This window comes from Leuciscus leuciscus (assembly GCF_965113295.1).
Source record: "Leuciscus leuciscus genome assembly, chromosome: 8".
Taxonomy (NCBI): Eukaryota; Metazoa; Chordata; class Actinopteri; order Cypriniformes; family Leuciscidae; genus Leuciscus; species Leuciscus leuciscus.
The window spans coordinates 36,196,152-36,220,548 of NC_138732.1; the positions used below are offsets into that span (position 1 = coordinate 36,196,152).

The window sequence follows — 24,397 nt, forward strand, 5'->3', positions numbered from 1 at the left end:
AATAAAATATCCAAAAATCACTTGCACAGTGTGATATATTTCCTGCAGTTGTATAGGCTACTTACAATATCCCAAAAGTTCCCAAAGATTTTTAATTTCAGAGAAATTCCAATTTTAAATAATGGCTTGTCCCTGTTCACTTGTCGCCTGTCAATGACGTAATATCCGTGTTATCCCTGGTTTTCGAGATGCCGAGAACTCCACGTCCGTGACAAACTTCGACTTGACAGAGACACCTCTCTTGCATGTACTTTATTAGACAGGTGAGCAAATGTACATAAAACTAATCAGTGTTATATAGCTCAACATGATGAAATGTTAGAATATGATCAGTATGTTATTCTAATGTTGATCTAGGTTACTGCTAGTCTCATACAGACAAACTAACACATAGAATAACATTATAACTTTCAACGCACTCAAATGCAGTTTAGTGTAACCCATGTGATAATGAGCCGATGAGTTGAATCAGATGTGTTTGATTAGGGAGACAAAGAAAACGTGCAGTGTTGAGGGTACTCCAGGACAGATTTGGGAACCACTGGTGTAGACCAAGTGAAAAGCGCTGCATTACCTCACAAGTTTCATTCGTCTAATAAACTGACCTGTATGAGTAGTAATACAGCACTTGCGTGTAGTTCTGTAGAATGAAATGTCCTCATTCCTTTATATCCGCAGGACTCGCGTATGGCGAGTCAATGTATTCACTCATCCATAAACATTATTAGATCCTTCGGCATGACGACAAGTTCCATAATTCCGCTTATGCGTCATCAACCGATGCCTTTGTTATTGTAAGAGGTTAGCGACCCCCAGCAAAAAAAAAACAAAAAAAAAACATATTGTAGCTTTAACTGTTTTCATTGTGTTTTTGCAGTGAATTGTATTAAAACCAGACCAAAAATCATAATAATCTAGCTAAATCATAATAATTATTGTTAATAATAATAATAATAATATAGGGAACCCACAACAATTAAAAAAACATTCAAAGATGTACTGTCCCCGTTTTTTCATTAATAGATAATTACAAATGAGATTTCAGTGGTATTTTGACCACTCAAATAGGAAATATCCACGGTTTCCATTTCAGAAATCTGGTCACCTCACATTGGGAGCAGCGGACGAAATGAAAAAACCTGGTGGCCAGGCTACTGATTTTGCCAGCAGCCTATTAATTTACTTAATCGATATTACTTTATATTGTTGCATACCTGATGCACCCTAGGGAATCCGCTACTCTTGACTTGCAGCACTATAGTTCTTTAATAAAACCTATCATTCACCTCATCTAATGGTGATGGATGGCCTCATCTAAAATCTAGGTGTGTTTGACCTAATGTGACGCCGCGCAAACCAATCGGTGCATGACATCAAAGTACCGCAAGAGCGATTATAGACCAAAAGTTTTGTGTGCTTTCGAATCGCTCTCCTGGTACGAGTCGAACACATGTCAGCTGCGTCCTAAAACTTAAAAATGCTTCCTTAGGAGGACAGCATCACTAACTCCGACTCCCCAAGATATCCATCATCACCAGAAGCCATTTCTCTGCCCGCTCCAGACAGGATCAGAATGCACAAGAGATCTTCCACCATGGACCTGACCCTGACGCCTGAGCCTACGCGTGAGAGCCGCCTCCACCCACAGAGCCAGAACCTGCCAACATGACTGTCCCGGAGCTACAGCGGGAGGCCACCTCCATCTCAAAGCCTGAGCCCACTGCCAGGTCCATCCCGGAGACCCTGTCAGGGCTCTGCCCTCGCTGCTGACTCCCTCCAGTTCTCCGGCTCCGCCTCAGTCATTGGGATCGACTTGGACTGCCGGGCCTGGCAATGCCGCCCAAAGCCATCGTCCCGTTGGTTTCGCTGGGGTCTCCACCTGGTCCGGCACCACTTGTATCTGTACCCCAGGCTCCATCCATTGCCAGGCTCAATAGAATGAACTACTCACACACTTCTATCAATTAAGTGGGTAGAACAACAAAGGCTGTGATTTGAGGCTTGACTTACTAGTCATATGGTGCATAGCATCTTGGAGATGTTGTCCGACAGGAGATCTGCTCCGATTCTTCTGGGGTGCAGGCCATCAGCACAAAAGTGCCTAGGTCGTTCCCTGAGAAGATTCAAATTATTAACAAAGAGCAGTTTTTGTTCATTACACCAGCCCTGCACATTTTGTATGTCTCCCTATATCAGACAAACCCATTTCAGGTCTTGCAGTCTCTACTAATGAGCGCATGAGTTGAATCAGGTGTGATAGATGAGGGAGACATACAAAATGTGCAGGGCTGGTGGTACTGGTGGACATTAACAATTCATTTAGAGCAAATAATCTACTGAACCTTTCAGGTCCTCGTCGCTAGATGAGAAGCAGTCTGAACACAATGATCCTAGTCGCGGGTGATGTGCTGCATACTGTCTCAATCAGGCTCCTGAAGTCCCTCTTCCGAACTTCCATCTGTTGCAACATGTCGTTCACCCCCGTGTGCAGCACGGCAGTTCCGATGCTCTCGTCATCCTTTAGGAAGAAGAAGGTTCGGTGGAACAAGGGGTCAAAACGTGGAATTACCCCCTCAGATCGGATGTGTGCCCACTCAGTTACAATATGACATCTGTCTCTCTTCTGACTGCTGTAATCAGTCTCTTGATATTTTTTCTCTCTTTTGGAGAGAAAAAATTGCACGGATTCCAATGCCCATGGATACGCGGAAGCGACAAAAAATTCTGTATTATGAATTTTTAAGGCCAGAAAAGCAATTCGGTGAAGTCAATTTGTAAAGAAAAGACTACGCGCCTGCGCACATATATATTCAAACGTGCATACCTACAGCCTGAACACGTAAAATGCATGTGTATGGCGTCAGCGTTTTCACAGATTGGCGTTTTTGAAGTTTACGCAGAGATGATAACGTTTTTCTAAATGTTTCAACGGTTGCACCTTGGAACCTATATTGCACATCATACATGAGCAGGCCGGAGAGCATTAAGGGTTTTCTATTTGAACGGTGTCGTGTTAGCGGCCCCTATGTTAATAACTAATGATCTTTGCAACCGAAGTGAATCAATCAAAACTAACTTTAGCTGGACATTGGACAATAACTTTATTCTAGAGCTGCTGTAAAGCCAATACAATCTCTGTTACTTTACTTTCCTATTATCTCTGTAAAGCTGCTTTGAAACAATCTATATTGTTAAAAGTGCTATATAAATGAAGGTGACTTGACTTGAGAGTCATGGAGATGCTATCATGTATTTTTTTCTTTTGCTAATGGAGCAATTGGTAATATGAAAATTATAGTTGCTATTGTCTACCGTTCACCACTATAGACGTTTACCAAACTATGACATCCGCTTCAGAGAACCCTGGAAATGTAAAAAGGGTCCATTGACTAAAATCTCAAATTCAGATTTGCCCACAGGGTTATGGGTAATGAAGTCCAAGATGAAAATGGCAATGAACAAGGGAGTGCCCTCTGGTGGCTCTCAAGGGCACTTCAGCACAGGACCGTAACAATTGCTATGTCAGTAAGTACCCCTCCCCTTACCAATGCTTGCCGTGCAATGCATGTCTGCTGTAGGTTACCGATCCCTATAGTAATGCATGGTTAAATTAGTGATGATTCATAAAATAGTTAAAGTGTTTGTTTTTTTTTATTTGACATGTAAGCCTTTGCAGGAAAATTCAGAGCCTATACCGCACACTGCACAGTAATGTTTTTGCTGCACAGCAAAGTTTTTACTGCAGAGTAATGTTTCCTTTAAAGTCACATTATTTCTGGTCAAATGCTTTAGACTTTAGACTTTAACCTTTTATTGTTCTCTATAGGGACAATTTGTTCTGCAGCATGGAAATTACCACCACATACAAAACAAACAGATACACAACATCAACAATGAAAAGATAAAGATAAATAATAAAATAAAATAAAACAAATAAATAAAAAAGATTGAAAAAAGAAAAAGTACCTAAATTTTCTGCACCTCCATGTTTCTGTTTTTGGAACCAAACACTGAGTTTATCCGTTTACTTATGTCGCATAACCTGCTTTCTGGAATACACAAGTAAAGGATTCAATCATTTAAGAAACAACAGAGGATTCAGTTTTGCTCTGCATAAATAACTGTATGTCATCCATAGCAGGCTAGTTAAAGGTGTATAAACATCTACTTTATTCATTAAGTTGCTTGAACATCATATTTATATTTTGGTCACATCTAATTGCTCGGTAAATGTGTATAATCTTTTTTGACTACCAGAGAGCAGTAACAATAATACTTCTCCACTCAATCGTCATATTTATAAGGTTTTTATTTTTATTAATGAATGGCATCATCTAGGGATAGGTTTCAAACAGCAACCTACACCATGCATATGATGAAGGAAATACATTGAACCATCAAAAATTAAATCAGGGTACAAATGTGCAATCAACAACAGAAAGAATAGTTTACTATAGTTTAGTACTGTCACCCAAACTTTCCAAAGTGTTCAGTGTGTGGTAATATCTTATCTGTATCCATAAACTCATGATGCATCAAGATGTTGAAATACACTCCAGGGAAATGGACAGTACTATGACATCTGTGCAAATATGCTAGCTCACTGTTCGATCATCCAAGGTTAACTCATCTCAATGGAAGAAAAACAAAATCAACAACCAACAACCTGCACAAAAAAAGTAATCTAATTACATTTCTCGAATTACTTGTAATGCGTCACCACCAAAACTGGATTTTGCTTGCAAAAATTTAATTACAGATTAAATCTCTAATTGGAAGGCTCACTAGTAAACATTACTGAGAACATCAAAAGATAATTTGGCCTTCAATAGTCATGTAGCTTTTCAGTCACGGGGCAGCGCTGAAGCGTTTTTTTGTGTGAATGTTTCAATATATATTTATGTGTGGGGGAGAAAGAGCAGGATAAAGAGAAAGTATATTTTGGAGAAAAAAAAGGAACTTGTCATTTTTATAATTTCATCATTCTATTCTCAAATTTACTTAGCCAGTGTTTGAGTGTGTTTGTGTGTGTGAACAAGCTTTATTGAGCTCATGACAGGTATGCAAGCTGTCACAGTAATGAATCCCTTTTTTATTTTTGTTTTTATACTCTTACCTGTCTCTTCTTAAAACTCATTAGAATCTACATTAATTAAACAGTGCTCAGTTATTAATAAATAGTCTGTCACAATTTGAGCATCCCATTTTAAGTTTCTTCTTTTTTGTATTTGATTCTTTTTGACACATTTCACACACTTTTTTGGCTGTTTGTGATATTCAAACTGTAGAAATATTTGAAATATGTTATAGTATATTAATCTTGGCTGTTGATATCCTGCTGCTCCATTATCTCTGGTTCTTCTTCAAATGCTTGGTTCTCATAAATGTGTTGTGTCTGGATATCCGGGTCATAATACACACGGTCTGATGGATGTCCAAGAGCTGCTGTCATAAAGAAAAATCAATAACCATGAGCCATCAGTATACACCATATACAGATTAATCCAGCATGACATTGATAATGACAAAGGGCATAGGTTACTGCTGAATTTATGTATTCATATCTTGTGTTTAATTTATTGATTATTCTGACACAGTAGATCAGAATACCTTTACCTTTACCTTTACCTTTACAAATCAATGGTTTCAGTGTTACTGCTGAATTTTATGTTTTTCTGGAATTTTAATTTCTGATTTTATTGTCTTTTTCTACATTTGGTTACTGTTTGGTATCACACACAGTCCTTGGTTCCAAGCATCAGTACTCAATAGTAAGTGTTGCTGAGTCTCCAGCTGAGTAGATAAGATGTAGATATTGGATTGGTAAAACTTTATGGCCTGGTTTCACAGACAGGGCTTTGATTAAGCCAGGATTAGACCTTAGTTCGATTAGGACATTTAAGTAGCTTTTATAAACAATGGCAAGGTCCTTTGTTAAGATTATAACACTGCACTATTTGATGATAACTGAACTGAGCTGGATGATAACATCACTATTCCCTTTCAAAGGCATGGTTTTGACACTATAGGAATGCTCCTCGTGAACCAGTGTCTGAAGGGCGTGTGCCAAACGCCTTTCTTGATTGGATACTGCCGTCAGGTGACGTCACTGGCCCGCCGGCTGACTATATTAAGGGGCACCAGAGAACACGTCATCAGCCTCTTTGTCTTCAGGAATACGCTTGTTTGTGTATGTGTATCTCAAAGAAAAAGAAAGGAAACAAAATGAGTGAACGCAGGTTTAAAAAATGTGTGCCTCCATGTGAGAGATATATCATGTTCCCAACTGGCTCTATTTACGGGGAAAGGGAGCCTGGTGTTAGCGCCCCGTGGTCCAGGACCCACTGCTGTCGAGGCAGTGCAGTGTTTAGGATAGTGGGGCTCGCAGATTCCCTTTCCCAATCCTCTGTCGCCAGTTCCGAGTCTCTTGCGCCGAATCCGAAAGCCTGCTCTCCGGCTTCTGGTTTGGCGGAGAGTATGCTGCATGGCCACTCTAGTTCAGAGAAATTAGACGTGATGGGGGTTGAGGCGGATGTATTATATGAGCCAGCCTCCTCATCGTCAACCGCGTACAGGGAATTACTACAAGTGATAATTACTACCCGCTATTTACTACCCACGCCACCGCCAGATTGAGCTTAGACTGGATGGTGGACAAACAGGAAAGCGCTACAGGCAGGCTAGACCTGTCCTTCAGTTCCCGCTTCTGAGCCTGTCGCTGGGTCCAGTTGGTGACAGGAGCAGAAAGAGAGTGTGGCCACTAGAGCTCCGCCTTAGAGAGGTCGGGGATCCAGGTGGCAACCTGGCTCAAGAACAGGTACGGACCTCAGGGAGATAATCAACTCCAAGAAGCAAGAGAGGTCGAAACGCTGAGAGTCCTTTTCGGTCTCTTTCTCATCCTCTTGTTCTTTTAATTCCCTTTTCTTTTTTTCCCTCCCCACCCCTTTCTGGGTGTTGGGGTTCAAGAGGTTGTTTAAAAAAAGAGAAAGAGTGTAAGGGAAAGCATTCATTCCCTTAAAAAGAGATTAAAAGACAGGGGTGTCTGTGTTGGTTCTGGGTACAGTTAAAAATGTTTTCTTCTAAAATGAATGATGGATGATATTGCTGTCTCTTCACAAATAAAGAGTACATACAGTATACAGGTTTATTTTACATCCATCCCCAGCCATTGCATTATGTTCAGGGGAACGATACAAGGTTATTGGCGATTGTAATCTTTTTGCTGTCACTACCCAGTAGGGGGTCGGATGCTATTTCATGTACAATAGACACCCGATTGCGCTTATGATACGGTGACGAGGTTGTTTGCTTCCCCTACACTTTTACTATAATGATTAGTGATTACTGATCGATCCCTAACAGTATCTCGCTCCGTGGCTCTAATGACAATGCAATGCTAGACGAAGAGATCTGGGCACTCTTTTTCAGGCAGCAGGGAATGAAACAGTTTTTCAGAGATTATACAGTGATAAGAAGCATGTTTACTCCTTCTGCACATGGGCTAGCTCGCATAGGCTTAGATAACATCAGCTGAGAAGATGGGAAATATCGCTTCTCGTATTGCACTTCTTCATTTACTGCCTTCTGGAACTGTGATATACTCTTTCTGCATCGATATATGTAATAGAAAGTAGAAGTATTATGTTTTAGGGCATAGTTGGGGAAGATGGGCTAATCCGCTTTTCGTGTCCCACTTCCTCATGTCACCTTTCCTTTAATATCACGGAGATGAAAGCATATGCTCCTTACTGGTTCGCATATGTAGGGTTGCCAGACGTAGCTGAAAGAAGATGGGCTATTCTGCTTCTTGCATGCCACTTCTTTAGTCATTGTCTGCTCACTGGAGCCAATCAGAAGTAGAAGTATGTATTTCATAGTGATGCATTAGCGGATATTGGTGAGAAGTACAGGCAATTCCGCTCCTTGCATCCGACTTCTTCACATGCCGCTTCTCTGTAAAGAAAAAAGAAAAAAAATGCGGAGATAGAAGTGTATGCTCCTTTCATATTCGCATGAGGGTAGTTAGACATAGTTGAAGGAGGATGGGCTATTCTGTTTCTTGCGTCCCACTTCATCAGCCATTGTGTCCCCAGTGTTGCAAATTGCTAATTTATTAAATTCTATATCTTTGACGGACTTAGAGGGGAAGATGGGCTATTCCGCCTCTCATGTCCCACTTTTCACTGACCACTGTTACAGAAGGCATGCTGGTAGGCTGGGTAAGAAGTTGGTAGCGCTTCTTGAGTCCCGCTTCTCCACTTATCACCACCTCATTGGTTGTCTCTTCAGGTTGAGCTCCCTTATCAGGGAAAGGTCAAGTTAACGCTTCACATGGTTAGAAGGGCCTTATGTGCTCACTGGGGAAGAGAAGGAGGATGTGTAAGCTACAGAGGCACTTCATCCTCTCACCATCTATTTCAGGAAGTACTTGCGAGCTCTCTTGTAAGCTATTCGGTTGACCAAGTACCACTCTATCGCCATCCGTGCTCCACCTCTTCCCCCACCAAGGGTGGCGAGGGGTAATATTGGAGGTGTCGACTTGAGTGCACCAGTGCGTGATAAGCTCTCTGGTCAGCTGGTGCGTTGTGTGGCAGCATCTTGGCTACTGCAAAGAGCTCGCTGAGAGACTTACTGCACAGTGGGCAGGCGTTTTGTCAGTATGGAGCAGTGGCTATTTCGTTCCCGTAGTGTCTTCCTTCAGACAACATGAAGCTAATGACATGTTCTCTAGGCACCCCTTATATAGCAAGCCAGCGTGCCTGTGACATAACCTGACGGCAGTAGCCAATCAAGATTGCCGTTTAACACATGCGCTTCAGACACTGGTTCACAAGAAGCATTCCCAGAGCAATAACATCATGACACAGTGTCTCGTTCCCCTTCTCAGGGAACCGTTATTACAGTCGTAAACCAAGACGTTTTCTACAGAGCTGCTGTACAGCCGAATTGAACTCATTTAATAATTGATGATCTTTATAACGGAACTGAATCAACTCTAAACTGACTTCAACTGAACAATGACATTTTTTTTCGGTTTCACTTTGTTTTGATGGTCCCTTTAACTCGTTTGAGTGTTAGGGCCCTATTTTAACGCGTTTACTAGCAGCTAACTAAACCGCAGCAGGTCTGTAAACAGAATCCAATGTCCCTCTCTACTCACCCTGAAGCTAGCTGATGTTCATCGTGTCAGGAAACATTGTTGATGCAGGGAGTTCAACTCGCAGAACTAACGTTAGCTGCTAGGTCCATAAGAGGTATCTGTGCAGTATTTTGATTTTAACATTTTGCGTGCAGCTAACTTAACAAGCGATCCCATTGGATGAATTCGTCCAATCACATTTGCCATTTATCTGCCTCGACTTTCTAAAACGCACAGTACCTCAACCATGTTTTAGTATTTTTCTCTAAATGCACACGACATATATAAGCAGTCTCTATTTAATAAAATGCATAATGTGCTTGTATACAATAAATGAGAGTGCATGACAGGCTACTACAGCCCTCCAACCTCCCACCACATTTCCCTCTTATAACACCATGAACCACTATTGCTCCATTAATAATTGACTATGTACATTGCAAATACAATCTGGATCATACCTGCATTACTTTTATTTCGTGTAATTTACAACGTAACGGCGTTGCATGCTCGTAGTTTCTTTTGCACTTGATCAGTGAGGCGAATCGATACAGCGCGCGCTGCTCCCCCCAAACGATCCTGTACTGTAGGTGAAGCCTGAAACTGATCGTTCTCCTTGTGGTGGTAGTCAGTACTACTGGCCTGTCCCTCACAGGCTCAAACGCGTAACCAAAATGACTCTTTTTCGTGTGTATAGGACCTGCAGTTGCAGCTGCCATATACCTTCGCAGGTCCTACCATTCCAGTGACGTCATCAGAATTGCCAGCGTTCTTATACTAACAAACGCAATTTTTGTGTTGCTTTAAAAAAAAGCTATATTGATATTTTTAATTATTTTTTTTTAGTGTAGTTTACTTTTAATTGTCATAAACAACACGTTATCAATGTTTTTTTTTTTTCAGTTCAGTTCATCTTTAACATGCTATATAAAAATATCTGTGGGGTATTTTGAGCTAAAACTTCAAATACACACTCTGGGGACATCAGAGATATATTTTACATCTTGTGAAAAGGGCATTATACCACCCCTTTAATTTTGAATAACCAATCAGCAGGTAAAAATATACAAGAGACCAATGAAACACCGTTATGTATTTTTCCCATTAATTAAATATGTAAAATCTATAAATCATAAACATGTAGGCTATTTAAATGTATGAACTGGCATAATAATACACCAAAACTAAATATGTGCTGTAAAAAAATAAGTAACATATTAATGTGCATAAAAAAAACAAAAAAACTTTTGTCAACTTCTGAAAGTGCTGAGCTGCAATCTGATAAAACATCAGCAATAAAATGAAAAGTGTTTTGTTGTTCATTTGTAACACCTACATCATGGAGGAACACAATTTAAAGGACAGCAAATGTTTTTGTGGTAGCCTTTACTCACTTTCTGCAGTTTGAATGTTTGAGTCTAATGTGTTGTGTTGGTCTGCTGATGTGACTGTCGTTACTGTAGATAAGCAGAATGAGTTGTTTGATGGTGATGATGAGGGCTGCTCATCTCCCTCCTCATCAATCTAAACACAAACAGCAACAAAGAATCTCATGTTAGTAAATGCAACATCATCTGTCTGAATAAAGATGGTTCTGTGTGTATTGGCAAACCAACCTTGGATTTGAGGATATTATATTTACACATGGGACAGGTGGGGTGTTCCAGGAGCCATGGCTCAATGCATTTCTTATGGTATAAATGTCTGTAAAAACAGAATGTATTTAATATTATGCATTTCTTTCATATTTACAAAAAAACCACCAACTATGTTAAAAGTGAAGTGAGAATTTTTTTATGTTATGTTCTACTGTCTTCTCTGAATGAACCTCAAAAAATGTAAATACATATACCTCTATAACATGACAACATATTTTATGTTTTATGTCTTCTCTGAATAATATGCTTTGTATGTGCAGGGCACAAAACTCAGAACTTTCATTCAACAGAATCTCTGCTTGATATAATATTCAATGCTCTAAGATAAGCAAGTTACAATAGATAAAATAAATAAAGATGAATAAAACCTTTCAAAATAGTCTCAGCCAATGCATCGTAATTAACATACTATGCTGACACTATTCTGAAGTTAGAAACGTCTGTAATGTTGAACTAAAATCATAAGTGGATTTCCTCATACTGCACCTGCAGGGTAGAACTGTGACCTGTTCATTATGTGTGAATGAGTCAGTGCACACCACACAGCTCGTGTCCTCTGATTCAACCTCCTACAGACACACAGGCATGATGCTTTTACTCACTGCAGTTTAAATGCTCTCTGAATTTATTTTACCGAACTCATTTATTTATTTTAGGATTTAGCAATGGGACAATACCGGGTCACCTGTCCGCAGAGTCCGCACTTGTAACTTTGCAATTGCTTTTTCAGTCACTTTTTTCATCTCCCTCTGCACAGAAATGAATGACAGAACAGAATTAGCAATAGAAAAAAATCCTTAATAGATTTTGGATAGTCTGGAATATATCTGAGTATTTTATATTGAATATACAAAATTTTTTAGTAGATTTGACTCCTACAGTGAACTTAACCTTAACTGAATACTTTACCTGTTGCATACGAAGTTGTCGGTTTATGTACATGCGTTTGATAAACAGGAAAGCGAAGTAGAACAAAGTGATGGCTGTTATTCCAATGAAGGTGAAAGACAGTGCATATGCCCATGTAGCACTGGGCCACAGGCCATGTGCATTGGCTACAGCAATTGCTATATAGACGTCTGAGCCATTCTTGATCAGGTTAATGATTTCTGTGCCTAGAAAATTGCCAACCATGATGGCAACTATGTCATCAGCATCTGTGGAAATAAAATACTAACATTAACCTTGACTGGTTATTTTGGAGATCAACAGCATAGCATCCCAAAATATTACTGGATTACAGGGAATATAGTTATCCATCGATTGGACAAATTTCCATCAGTTGAATTGCAGCAGCAGTTCTATTTCATAGTTCCAGAATGCCAAAGACGGATAAACATAAAAAGTCGAAAAGGGTCATATGCTCATGTATGATAAGAGGATCTCATATCGATTCAGTCACATGTGACCTTGACCAATGACATAGTAGAGTCCATATAAGCTTTCATTTACATCATGGTCTGTCTCTTTGACTTTCTCGCGGAGAGATCTCGTTCGAGCATACACTTTGGGCTGGTGTTAGCTCCCTTCTATAACTGTGTCTCGACACATTTCAAACTTTAAAGCTTAACTTTTGAATGAATATATCACTGGGTTTGCACCTGATCCTGATGGGGGTTCAGGTAAGGATTTTACATTTACATTTACATTTAGTCATTTAGCAGACGCCCTTATCCAAAGCGACTTACAAATTAGGACTAAGTTCAGCGAGTCATCATAAAGAGGCAAAAGCAACAACAACGCAGGAAGTGCTCAAAATACGAAGTTCAGGTATTATTCAGAGTAGCATAAGCCTGATAAGTGATGTTTCAAAGGGAAAGGTTTTTTTTTTTTTTTTTTTTTTTTTCTATAAGGTTAAGTGCTCACGGAAGAGATTGGTTTTCAGCTGTTTTTTGAATGTTGTCAGGGATTCTGCATTCCGGATGAGGGTGGGGAGAGCGTTCCACCAGCATGGAACTGTAAATGAGAATGTTCTGGAAAGTGATTTTGTGGCTTTCTGTGATGGAACCACGAGACGTCGCTCGCTGACCGATCGTAGGTGTCTGGTAGGGATGTAGACTCGTAGGAGTGAGTGAAAGTAGGAGGGAGCTGAGCCTGTGATAGTTCTGTAAGCAAGCGTCAGTGACGTGGGCCCTCTTGGGCTCGTTGAAGACAAGACGAGCTGCAGCATTCTGGATCATCTGTAGGGGTTTGGTCGCACATGCTGGGAGTCCAGCCAGAAGGGCATTGCAGTAGTCAAGCCTAGAGATGACCAGGGCCTGGACGATAAGTTGTGTTGCATGCTCAGTTAGGAAAGGCCTGATCTTCCTGATGTTGTGCAGTGCAAACCTGCATGATCGAGCTGTCTTTGAAATGTGATCTGTGAAGGTCAGCTGGTCATCAAACGTTACTCCAAGATTTCTGACCGATCTTGATGGGGTGATTAATGATGATTCTAGCTGGATGGTGAAGTCGTGCTGTAGAGACGGATTGGCAGGGAGGACGAGAAGCTCAGTCTTTGCCAGGTTGAGCTGCAGGTGGTGTTCCTTCATCCATGTGGAGATGTCCGCCAGACAGCTTGAGACCCGTGCAGCTACTGTGGGATCATCTGGTTGAAAGGAGAGGAAGAGCTGTGTGTCATCAGCATAGCAGTGGTAGGAAAAACCGTGTGCCTGTATGATGTGTCCCAGTGATGTGGTGTAGATGGAGAAGAGGAGGGGACCAAGAACTGAACCCTGGGGAACCCCTGTGGTCAGCTGATGTGCTCTGGATACCTCGCCTCTCCATGCGACCTTGAAGGACCTACCTGTGAGATAGGACTCAAACCAGTGGAGTGAAGTTCCTGTGATGCCCAGTGATGAGAGGGTGGACAGAAGGATCTGATGATTCACCGTGTCGAAGGCAGCAGACAGATCCAGGAGAATGAGGACTGAAGATTTGGAAGCAGCTTTTGCGATCCGTAGGGCTTCTGTGACTGACAGTAATGCAGTCTCAGTTGAATGTCCTTTCTTGAAGCCAGATTGGTTGACATCCAGCTGGTTGTTTAGAGACAAGAAGGATGTTAGTTGGTTGAAGACAGCTCTTTCAAGTGTCTTCGCAATGAATGGTAGGAGAGAGATAGGTCTGTAATTCTCTACCAATGATGTGTTTAGCGTTGGTTTTTTGAGCAGTGGAGTAACCCGAGCCTGCTTGAATGCTGTAGGGAAGGTGCCAGTGTGGAGGGATGAGTTGATGATGTGTGTGAGTGATGGTAGAAGTGTGGGAGAGATGGCTTGTAGAAGGTGTGAGGGGATGGGGTCAAGCGTGCAGGTGGTAGGGTGACTGGAGAGGAGAAGTGTAGATACTTCTTCCTCGGTTAGCGAAGAAAAGGAGGACAGAGGGGTATTGGCTGTGGAAGGGGGCTGTGCAAGTTTTATCTGACTTGAGGGCCCATTGGTTATCCAGGGTTATCAAAAGGATCTCCAGTGATATTCAGGTGAGTAGTATAGAGCTCATCGGTTAACCAGGTTTCTGATAATCATTCTACTGCAGGGTTCCTCAAACACCAAACACTCTTTAAAACCAATAGCCGCGTTTCCACTGTCGGGCCAGTGCGAGCCAGGGCTATAAACGGGCCGTGCTGGGCTAATAGCCTCGGCTAATAGCACCGGGCCTGCGTTTCCACTGTCGGGCCAGAAGCTCCACAGCGCTTCACTAAAACACGCCCGTAACACGCCTTTCTGGAATAACGTCACACTAACCCATTCACCAACAAATGGAAGTTTTATCAGAAAACTAATCAGAAATCACTGGAAACAGCGTTGAAAACAAACATGATAAAAGCGGCCGTTTGCTGGCATTTTTGTTGTTTACTTGAATATTTAAAACCCAAGCATCGATGTTTTACCACAGGTTTACAATAAAAAGTGATACATTGATCATAATGAATTAATTTATGTCAAAATTGCACATTAGTCACTCAGAAATAAATTACCGTTAGGTCTATTTCACAAAAGAAAGAGGACACACTTACTTCTTCAGTCGCGTCTGTCACTGTTTATCTGGTAGTTACAGGACATAGTTACATCACATTTAGAAAGAATGATAATTTCTACAAATATATGCCACCAAAAATACGACCTGAGGAACTTTAGCACTCTCTCGACTCTCTCGAAACAGAGGAAGCTCCCGAAAAAAAAGTTGCTTTATTTTATGATAGTCCGGTATAAAGAGACGAGACGTAGGCTACTGACAGATAAAATAAAAACATGACTGTGATAGCCTTTATGATTGGTCTGATTTCTTCAAGCGTTCACTATGTTTTTTTACTATGCGTATCTTCAAGCGTTACTATGGTAATGGTTAGCGCGCATAGTCTTTTGCATCACAAACACAAGGCATTCAAACATGAACGCGAGTTAAATTATTTTAAAAGTCTTTAATGCTGACAGAATCATCCGGCGCTGCCGTCTCCCAACACAGGTGAACTCCGCCTCTGTTCGTAACCACTCCTCTAGCCCGAGCTGGCCCAAGGTATTCGACGGGCCAGAAATCCTGGCCGTTGGCCCCGAGTAAGCCCCGATCAAGCCCCGGAAGTGACAGTGGAAACGCGACTGGCCCTGGCACGCACTAGCACGGCCCGGCCCTGGCCCGACAGTGGAAACGCGGCTAATGAGTGCTCTTAGATTTAAACACAATAAATATTTGCTAAACACAGTAGAACAGGGTTCCTTAAATCCAGTCCTAGAGGGCCACTGCCCTGCAGAGTTTAGTTCAAACCCTAATCAACAAGCTAATCAATGTCTTCAGAGTTACTAGAAAATTGCAGATAGGAGAGTTTGATTAGGGTCTGAACTAAACTCTGCAGGACAGTGGCCATCTAGGGCTGGATTTAAGGAGCCCTGTTCTGCTGTGTTTAGCAATATTTATTGTGTTTAAATATAATAGCACTCATTGGTTTCCAGAGTGTTTGGTGACTGATGAAGAGCTTGTTAGCTAAATGTCCCCATTAAATGCAGTTTACTCCCTTTATTATTTATACTACTCTATCTGCTCTGGGCCCATGAACTTGATTGATTCCAACACCCAATGTCCTACCTGTTTGGGTATTGACCTCCTCCAGGAGTCTCTAAGAGATCCTGGTCCTGAGTGTAGCATTATGTCAAGAGAATTGAGAAAAAAAGGACTCATAGGATTGGACCTTGAATTTTGGGGTGTTTCCCCTCAAACTGCTTTCTCAGCTCGGCTGCGCAACAGCAAGCAATCAGCAGGAAGGACTGAGGAACTTCCAAAGAAGAAGAATGCTTCTTCAGCTCTTCTAGCCCACCAGGTGGCTGAGCTTACAAGTACAGTCCAGAATCTCTCGGCTTAACTAGTGGGTGCTGTTCCAGCCTCCAGAAAAGGAGTTGATGACAGTAATGTATGCATGTATTATATGTATGCCTACCTCACTATGAACCATCAATTAGCTTTTCTCAAGAGGATCTGGATACTGTCTCACTGGCTGCTTCTCAATCATTGATTGAGAAGTTTTTTCTTACACTGAGCAGTGTTTGATGGCTTAAGTTTCAAGTGTCTGCGATTGATTTATATGTTCGACCCATATCCATTACTAATTTCTATAAAATCAAATGAGCTATATGATTTGGTTATGGGCCTTAACAGCTGCCTATCAGACAGCTTCGCTGCAGCACGAACAAGGGCAATCTTATAGATCACCACGTCAGCCGATGCATCCCAAAGCCCCCCTGTCAAGAGCTGGAGGGGCTCGTTCTCATTTTTGGCCACCCGCACGTCCTTCTTATACATATCTCAGTGAATGCTCAATGCCTTAGCTGGGGACCTGAGGATTATGACGTTATGCATTGGCCAAACCCAGCTTTTCAGCCTAAGGTGTTATCAACACAACACAGTTTGATAACCATCCTATTCGATTTTCAGTGTTTCGGACAACACTCCTAATCCAGAACTGTGTCCAGTACGAGTGTTGCAGCAATATTTGTCAACAAGGGCATTGTGGCGCACCATCGACCAGTTGTTTGTCTATATTGGCCACTGTCAGGGGTTTCATCCGTGTCTATAAGCAGCAGCTATCTCACTGAGTGGTAGACACCATTTCCAATGCTTATCGCTTGATAGGTAGTCCAGCTCCAATACCCATGAAATTCCATTCTACTTGTGCTATTGCGACTTCTTTAGTTAGCTCTGCTGTGTTTATGGACAGTGTTCAGAGCTCAGTCCTTGTGAATTGGTGGTTTACAGCTTCCACTATGTTAAACCGCATCTGGAGGTCTGGAACTATGAATTAGAATGTTGCTCACTGATGTAAACCTGGCTCTATGAATAGTGGCAGACCGCCAGAGTCTCTGGTCACTCAAACTGACGAGAATGACTGCAGAGACAGTATATGATGTAAACGGAAGCTTATATGGACTCTGATACGTCATTGGTCAAGATTCTCGTATCATACGCGAGAGCCACCCTTTTCCACTTTGTTTAACTGTCTCTGCCAGTCTTCCGCTATTCATAGAATCACTTGTTATCCAAATATCTTGCTGTCAGATAACTGTCAAGTCAAACACAAAGTTTCAACATATTATAGAACAATTGGATTTTACAGTTCAGGGAAGGAACTAGAATTTACAGTATGAACTCATGAACTTCAGAAAACATAATTATCTGAGTGAGTCATAAAAACATTCTTATGGTCTCTACTGATCATAAAATTTTACAGTGCCATATATGTACTGTACAAATAAAAAGTTAAGTCAGTTAAAATTTCAAACCCTTTCATAACTTTCAGACCTGAGAAACAGTTGGGTACAAACACTGACTGTATTTAAATGACATGCTTCCAAAGGGATCACTTGACTGTATATGGTCAGGTTATGATCACCTTAACAGGTTTTAGTCATGCAATGATTATAAAAACAAAACTCTTCATTTTAAACACGTTCTCTCTCTGAAGGCATCAAAAACTAAAGCATGTTAAAATACCTTGATTTCTTTGTTATTATATATTAAAGGGGCATTCAATTTATTTATAAATTTTTTTTGCTAGTGTAAGCGTTGTTCTTCATGTACTTTAAATTTGTGTCTTCCCTGTTGTGACGTATTTCCAAGTAAAACGGCTTCAGTTCATTTATGTGACGCACTGCAGTTCAGGGAGATCGAGATGGTAGAAAGCGCATCCTGTTTGTTTTCTTTATTTTACAAAAACACAAATGTGTTGTTAGTGTGGGTGTACACAAATAAGTCACTGTAAAAATGAATACGAATGAATATGCTAAATCTAATCAATAAAATTGAGGCTACAGATTACAAGCAATATTATTAATTAAATTTAACTAATTAGAATTGAGTAATAATTAACCAAATTAATTCCTTAAAAGTTAACCATTTAAAATGAGTAAAATGTACACATTTTTTTAAACAAAAATATCAGAATATCAGACTGACGTCAAAGATGAATTAAGAACTCTTTTTTTTAATTGCCAACATTGAAGACGCCTGATGTTAACAAGCAGAATCACTGAAGGAGAAAACCGTAATTGGTATGTTACCATTATGGTGATCAGTGTGTGTTTTAGTTGGGCTCTTGACCCTTAAATCATTAACTTTAGATTTTGTTTTGCTGCTGCACGTGAGTTATAACAGCCAGATGAACAAATAGAAAAGGTGATCTGATGGTGTTGGTTATGTTATTTCACAATCATTTGACCTGAATCACTGAACTCAAATAGAGCCCAATTTCTGAATTAGGTTTACTTTATTAATTAAAGCAGCACTGTTCTTGCACAACATTACATTTTTAACGTTTTCAATGAAACCAAATGATCAAATCAATAAAAAGAAAACTTCAAAAATTATTTTATGTTGGCACACACAGACATCAAGAATTAGAGTATGAATCTCAACAATGGTGACAAACAGATCAACTCTGAACACAAGCTGATTATTTATTCATGCAGCAATACATGATGGGAGCCATGAATGAGTTTTGATTGGTGGCACCCAGAATGCACTGCAACATACTTTATTATTGTCACCATTGTTGAGATTCACAGGCTGAATCTTGATGTCTGTGTGTCTAAAGGCTAAATCAAAACAAAAAAAGATTTTTTTTGTATTTGAGACACGTTTAAAAAATTCTTTGGATTACATTGTAAAAGTTTAAAACATTATTGCTGTACAAGGACAGTGCTGCTATAATTAATAAAGTAAACCTAAATTGGGCTCTATATGAGTTCAGTGATTCAGGTCAAGTGATTGTGAAATAATGATTATGTTAAAACACAACCAACACCATCAGATCACCTTTTCTATTTGTTCATCTGGCTGTTATAACTCACGTATAGCAGCAAAACAAAATCTGAAGTTAATGATTTAAAGGTCAAGAGCCCAACTAAAACACACACTGATCACCATAATGGTAACATACCAATTACGGTTTTCTCCTTCAGTGATTCTGCTTGTTAACATCAGGTGTCTTCAATGTTGGCAAAAAAAAAAAGAGTTCTTAATTCATCTTTGACGTCAGTCTGTTATTCCGATATTTTTGTTTAAAAAAAATTGTAAATTTTACTCATTTTAAATGGTTAACTTTTAAGGAATTAATTTGGTTAATTATTACTCAATTCTAATTTGTTAAATTTAATTAATAATATCGCTTGTAATCTGTTGCCTCAATTTTATTGATTAGATTTAGCTTATTCATTCGTATTCATTTTTACAGTGTAGACCCTTTACAGTTTGGAATGATGTATTACTCTTATTACAATTATTTTAAGAATAAAAATGCAGGTGATCACCTCCATGTCATGCAGTAACAGTGCATTCACACAGGGCGTCTGCACCAACGCTTCTCATTTACTTTGAATGACGTCATGCGTTGCCGAACTGAATTGTGGGTTCCGTTGCGTAGAGTCACTTTTCAAGTGCCAACGCAGGCGACAGCCAATTAGATCGCCTTTATGCATATACCTTAGCGTGTTGCAGTCCAAACTGGAAGTAATGTGTTGTCACTATAATGGTCGCGTCAGCAGCAGGCTTCAGAAATACCTTCCGTCAAGCTTCGGCACAGACTGTGGGTGCTTTTCAATTCTTAATAGTGCATCCTCGTTACCTTTCCTCGCTTCCATTCCTCGCTTCTCAGCTCCACCCCCTGTAGGAAGCGAGGGAAGGCAGCAAGGAAAGAAAAGGAGGACGGAGGAATCGAATGTAAGCTTTTTTTAATACATTGGAATACTTGATCACTCGAGCGTCACTTCATAGTATCATCAGCAGCGCTCAAAGGATCTGCCCTTATGTTGTTGAAGTTTGTTTATTTAAGACACCCTGTTGAAATATGTGAGATGTGTGGTTTATATAAACTGCAAAGGTAAAGTATAAATTAAAATGATTATGACCGATGTGAAGGGGGAGGAGAATTGATACGTGCGGTGCGTCACGTTTTAGTCGATAAAACTCTTCCGCATAGGATACACCTGTGTATCCTCGCTCATGACTCCTCAGGAAGCCTCCCCACTCCTCGATCCTCGCCGCCTTGCGGTGCAATTAGAGAATTGAGATGTCCTTCAAGATGGCTGAGCTCGATCGGTTTCCGGGTCATAGGATGGAGGACGGAGGAGACGAGGAGGGATATTGAGAAGCACCCTGTGAATGCACCGTAAGCGCACTATACTTCAGCTTCCACTCTCTGCACAAACACTTGGATATGTGCCTAATAATAGCGCTAACTTTTTCTAGGTTAACGTTAGAGCGAGCAGGAATGTAAAGTTGCTACTTATATGTTTCAAATGATTTTTAAGGTCGATGGATGATAGGCGGACGTTTGGATTTCCTGCCGGACATACTGTAATTATCACAAGAAATTGCTGTTAACGATCTGTCCCTCACGTGACTTTGACACTTCCTGTGGAGTTAAATTTTTTTCTGCGACTAACCCACTAATAAAATCTTGGTCGTTTTAATCCACTATTGGGGGAAGCCCTAGTATGGTCGTATCTGAGTTTTACGTTAATTACACTGATACTTTTGAGCTTTAGAGAACAGTCTATACAATAATTAGTTCCTTTACCTATACATCATTTAGATGGCTCTTCACAAAATCACAACTTGTTTCTTAATGTGTAAAAAGTTTTAAATTATCATCAAACTGCTTAATGCACTTTTAAGACAATAAAGGTATGCGGAAGGATTGCTATATCATCAAGGGCCTATATCAGAATTTTATCATCATGAAACTGTATATGGGTGTATATTTCATCATTATGACATAGGCGATTTTTTTATTACAAAGTGACCTCACAAACTACTGGCCTGGCAGCAGAATACAGTTTTTTAAGCGTGGACAATACATTTTCTTTGGACAGAAAATGCTAGTGTGGATGGAGAGCATTTTGAAACACCATTTTCATGTATCCAGATTAAAGTTCACCGGGAGAACATACAAACTCAACAAAACATTAATGTGTCCACAAATCCCTGATTGTCAAAAAGCCACAAAAGGCAGTGTAATACAATAATACAATGTCACAGTTAGACTAAATTAGATCAATTAACCCTTTCCCCTAGAGAACATCTTAACCCATTTTACCTTTTAGTTTGGGGTATGATTATCAATTTGAACTGCCAAAATAATTTAATTTGCATTACAATATTTAGACATTTTTAAGCACCTTTTTGCAATAACTGTATTTTTATCTGCCTGTTATGTGTTTCATATTGTTGAAAAGTGGTTAGGTTTAGGGTAGTGTTGTGGTTATGTGCTCAAATATATTCATTAGAATTAAAAAGATAAGATATACACAATTGTTTATAAAGATAAGGCAAGCAATTAAAAGCAAAGACAGTGACACCCAGAGGTACTTTTTGCGGCTTAATAGTCACACGCAATGTTTTGACACCTTGGGAGTGGGAACGGGTTGTTTTTATCATATATATATATATATATATATGTTTAGAATATAACTTTGATATAATTAAATATATAATTTTTATTGTTGTACTCTTTTTACTTCTATTAATAATGTAGGCTAATAGTAGTATTAACATTAAAAACCTTTCTTTTTCTTAGATCACTGGCATAATGGCACGTTTATAACTTAGTCATTTTGTATTTTGTTTGTCAACATCTTGACTATGTATCAAATATTTTCTTATTGTATGTAAGCAATGCCATTTTTTTTATATTTTATTTTATATCTCCTAAGACATTCTACAAAGTAGATTTTTTAGGCAATACAATTTTACTCTAGGAGTAAGTCAGTTTTATAAGCCAATTCAGTAAGTTTAATTAGCACTTTTTTAAGGTGTTTCCCTCCACTATACCTAAACATCTTATGAAGTAAGACAATTACATTTGCCTTGCTCAATGTGTATTTTCTGTAAAGCTGCTTTGAAACAAATGAAATTGTCTTGGTTTGCCAATTAGAGAAACTGTCATACCTGAATGTGCCATAAGGTTAGTCGCATTGCCTGTCCCATCTATATTGTAAATAACTACAGCAGAGGCTCCTTCTTGCTTGGCAGCCTGCACCTTCTGTGAATAGGTACAGTTTCCTTTTTTTATCAGGGCAATCCATGGCTGTTGACTTGCGGTGAAAGTAGTGTTCCCTGAGCATGCCAGAGGATCCCGATTTGGAAGCACTATTAGTCCAGAAACTGATTCCAAGGATGAGTGCGCTCCGAACACACCACACTCACATACACTGCTTTTAGTTTCATTAGATCCTCCGTCAACGTATCTAACTTCAACATAGGCAGTCCAGTAAATCAAGGAAGCACTTTGTTGGAAACAGTACTGGAAAACCAATAATGTCAACCAGATCCATGAATGGCCATGTCCATGCATTGCTCTAAGCCTCGCTTTCACTGCGTCAGGTAAACACTCCTGTGTCTTGGCATACTCTGTGGTCATCAATAGTAATCAGATGCCTTCTAGGTGGTAATATAAGATGGTTTTTACGTCAAGGGAGGTGTTCTTATCACAGTGGACCTTGGACATTGGTTAAGATAATATTCACTTGAAAGGGTTAGGCTTAAGTATTTTCTTTTCGGGAAACAGCTGCCACTTTAAGCCCTCTGTGGAACTCAGGGTCAGTTTTACCCTTTTGAATTTGTAACACTAATTTACATCAGCTTACTTAGTGTTTGACCTGAATTTAATTTTATTCAGGTGATCTGAATGTGGCAATGTAGTATTCTTTTTAATTCTTCCTCATTTTGGAAGCAAACATGAGGGGAAAAAAACTTTTTTCCCTAACACCTTCTATCAAGAAAGGCAGGGGCTACAACGATGTGTTTTGTGAAAATGTATTAAGACGGCCCTGTCTTTCCGTTACATGTATCCTAGACTCTTACGTTGTTCTGTTCCTGTTTCTTGGTGCCATCTTTGTATTTTTATTTTGTAGTTTTCCCCGTTTATTAATCTTGACTGTTCCTAGGTGTCTTGTGCCTTTGTTCCTGGTCACTCATTGTGTTTGGCTGCACTTCTTCGTTTCTCAGTTCGCTATTGTCCTTTGTTTTGTTTTTGATTTGTTTTCATTTAACTCCACTTCTGCATTTAGATACTTCCTCCCTGTAATTCATTCACCATTGTGTACTAAAGTCAGAGTGACCACTGCCAAAATATCTCTCACAGTTACAAATCTCCATGACTCTGGCTTGGCCAGCAGCGTCTTCAGGAAGATCCACCACCAGCTCCACCTTCCCTCAATCCCATGTTCGAGCCACGCTCCTGATTCAGTCAATAGTGGGCAGGCCACTTGAGAAGGGCATCATCACTGGTCATACCAAACACGTCAGTCTTCACATAGGATTCACTAATCACAATTTCCCAAGTTGATTTACCATCGGACTATCAGGCATTCAAAGATGTGTTTAGCCCCCAATGTGCCTCTCACCTTCTTCCAGACCATGTGGACTGTGGACAGATCTATGCTCTGGAGCAGAAGACCATGGAAGAATATGTGGAGGAGGCACTGAACCAGGGATACATCCGTCCTTCTACTTCCCGTACTGCTTTGAGTTTCTTTGTGGCCAAGAAAGATGGAGGTTTGAGTCCCTGCATTGACTTTAGAGCTTTTAACAAGGTACCCATCGAGTACCAATATCCTCTTCCTCTAGTCACCGTAGTTATGGAGCTACATTGAGGAGTGACAGTGTTCACAAAGCTGGACTTGTGCAGTCCCTAGAATCTTGTCCGGGCTGCTTTTGTGACCCTCACTGTCCATTATGAATATCATTTAGTCATAATTTACATTGACAACATTCTCATCTATTCCCAGAACAAGACCGAACATTAGCAGCCGGAATGTGTTTGTCTGTTCCTCAAACTGGAGAACTGTGGGTTCCACATGTAATCAATTAAGTTTTTTACATATAACATCAGTCCTGAGGGGGTGAAAATTAAAGAGCTGCAATGTTTTGATGCCTCTGCCTCAGGCATTGTAGTCATCCTCACTCAGCAGCACCGGAGCCCGTCCAAGTTAAACCACAAGTTAAGTCCAAGTGCCTTCTTCACCAGTAAATTCTCCTTGGTGGAGCAAAACTATGACATCAGCAAGCAGGAGCTTCTTGTGATCAAGCTGGCGCTAGCGGAGTAGCATCACTGGATGGAAGGTTCCACTTTCTGTTTGTC

General features: G+C 40.2%; 1 protein-coding gene across 2 annotated transcripts; it reads right to left on the minus strand.

Annotated features, from left to right (window-relative positions):
* Positions 1-4,004: 4,004 nt before the first annotated feature.
* Positions 4,005-22,837, minus strand: rnf128b (ring finger protein 128b). Of its 2 annotated transcripts, none has more exons than XM_082178381.1 (7): positions 22,204-22,837; positions 11,707-11,954; positions 11,475-11,546; positions 11,284-11,366; positions 10,756-10,843; positions 10,534-10,663; positions 4,005-5,442 (listed from the first exon to the last, which is right to left on the minus strand). In XM_082178381.1, exons 1-7 carry the CDS (start codon positions 22,673-22,675, stop codon positions 5,315-5,317), a joined length of 1,221 nt encoding a protein of 406 aa, XP_082034507.1. In that variant the 5' UTR covers positions 22,676-22,837; the 3' UTR covers positions 4,005-5,314. The 2 variants fall into 2 exon arrangements, with proteins under 2 accessions (XP_082034507.1, XP_082034506.1); XM_082178380.1 differs by having other exon boundaries at positions 4,011-5,445; positions 22,204-22,751.
* Between the last annotated feature and the right edge of the window lie 1,560 nt (positions 22,838-24,397).

What these genes read in the sequence shown, in the direction of transcription:
- rnf128b (XM_082178380.1), bottom strand. Translation starts at nt 22,675, where the DNA reads ATGACCACAGAGTATGCCAAGACACAGGAGTGTTTACCTGACGCAGTG. An exon ending in CTCTGCGGACAGGTGACCCG is followed by an intron (nt 11,367 to 11,474) that starts GTATTGTCCCAT and finishes GTGTGTCTGTAG; the next exon opens with GAGGTTGAATCAGAGGACAC. An exon ending in AAACATTCAAACTGCAGAAA is followed by an intron (nt 5,446 to 10,533) that starts GTGAGTAAAGGC and finishes TCTTTATGACAG; the next exon opens with CAGCTCTTGGACATCCATCA.